This window comes from Hyphopichia burtonii (genome assembly GCF_001661395.1).
Source record: "Hyphopichia burtonii NRRL Y-1933 unplaced genomic scaffold HYPBUscaffold_9, whole genome shotgun sequence".
NCBI lineage: Eukaryota > Fungi > Ascomycota > Pichiomycetes > Serinales > Debaryomycetaceae > Hyphopichia > Hyphopichia burtonii.
This window is the reverse complement of record NW_017963736.1, coordinates 1-1,507: the sequence shown is the minus strand read 5'-3', so window position 1 is coordinate 1,507 and position 1,507 is coordinate 1. Positions and strand designations below refer to the sequence as shown.

The 1,507-nt window shown below is 37.6% G+C and overlaps 1 protein-coding gene across 1 annotated transcript; it reads left to right on the top strand.

Annotated features, from left to right (window-relative positions):
- Positions 1-299: 299 nt before the first annotated feature.
- HYPBUDRAFT_154124 (uncharacterized protein) lies at positions 300-1,507 on the top strand (the record flags this gene model as incomplete). Its single annotated transcript, XM_020221913.1, has 1 exon — positions 300-1,507. A coding segment is annotated over one exon (1,208 nt), but the record flags the coding sequence as incomplete, so codon positions are not given.

Genomic DNA, 1,507 nt, shown 5'->3' with positions numbered 1-1,507 from the left:
TATTTTGTAATAATGAATTCTAGACGATACTTCCCAGTGGTGCATGGTACTTTCAAGATTGTTGAAAATATCTTCATGCATGATGAAAGGCTTCCATGCCTAGACACTCTTGAATCTTTCGAATTACAACGTCTGAATTCTAGATATTGCCTGGTTAATTGAAGGCTTATATATATAAGCTCTTCCCTATTTTATTAATAGTATCATGTATTGAACTTTCTATTTTTTCTTTCTTTCTTTCTCACAATTTCATTAATTCTTTCTTTCAATTAAGCTAACTTTAGTACACTAAACAGGAAATGATTTTCCTCTCTTACTTTTTATTAGTACTATTCAGTTGTGCTTATGTTGAGGCTTCCGCCGTTTACGGGGTCTTCACTGGTATTTCTTCAATTACTTGGAGTGATGCTGCTGGTTATTCCTTCCAATCTCCTCAAAATCCTAATTGGTTAGCTACTCTTAGCTGGTCCATATCTGGTGTGAAAGCCGGTGATACTTTCCAATTAACATTGCCTTGTGTGGACAGGTTCACTTCTTCTGCAACTTCGGTTAACTTAGCTGCCAACGGTAAATCGTTTGCTACTTGTAACCTTTCAAATAGTACTGATAAAAATACTGATTCTCAATTGTTATGTACCGTCTCAAGTATTGTTACTGCTTCTACTAATGTGGTTGGAAGTGTGACTATCCCTTTCACCTTCAATTCCGGTTTAGGTACTGATAGTTCTGATCTCGCTTGTGCTGCAAAACTCAATGCTGGTACTAATACAATTAGTTGGAGTGACGGTAAAAATACTTTAACTTCAAGCGTTTACTATAATGGTGGTGTCAATACTGATTTAAGTTCAAATGGTTATGGCCCAATTACTATGGTTGTAGATCGTAAGATCCATCCTGATCTGAAACAAGAATATTCTCTTCTTGGTAATGGTAATTGTTTACTTAGTACCAAATATTCTGGTGTTTTGGGAATGTCTTTTGAGTCTGCTCTGATTGATTGTTCAACCCTTGAAGTTGCTGCAGCTAGCTTCATCAATGACTGGTATCACCCTTCACAAACTTCTTCTCTTTCTTATAAACTCGATTCTTGTTCAAGTACTAGTGTTCAAATTTCATATTCTGGTGCTGATGATTGGGTGCGTCCATTCTTAGATGTTGTGGTAACCCCAACATCCAAGAATGTTAAAGTCCATTATACCAATACTTACAAATGTTTGTTCGATATTATCAATTACTATAATGATCTTGACTACACTTGGACTAATAATGACAAAATCGTTGAACCAAATGTGGTTGGAAGAGAAATCGTTCTGACCACTTCAATTTGGACCGGGACCACTACCAAGACCACTACTCTTCCCTTCACAAGTACTACTGGGACAGAGACCATAGCTGTTCTTGTCCCTGGAACTAGCAGTTCAAGCAGCAGTTCAAGCAGCAGTTCAAGCAGCAGTTCAAGCAGCAGTTCAAGCAGCAGTTCAAGCAGCAGTTCAAGCAGCAGTTCAAG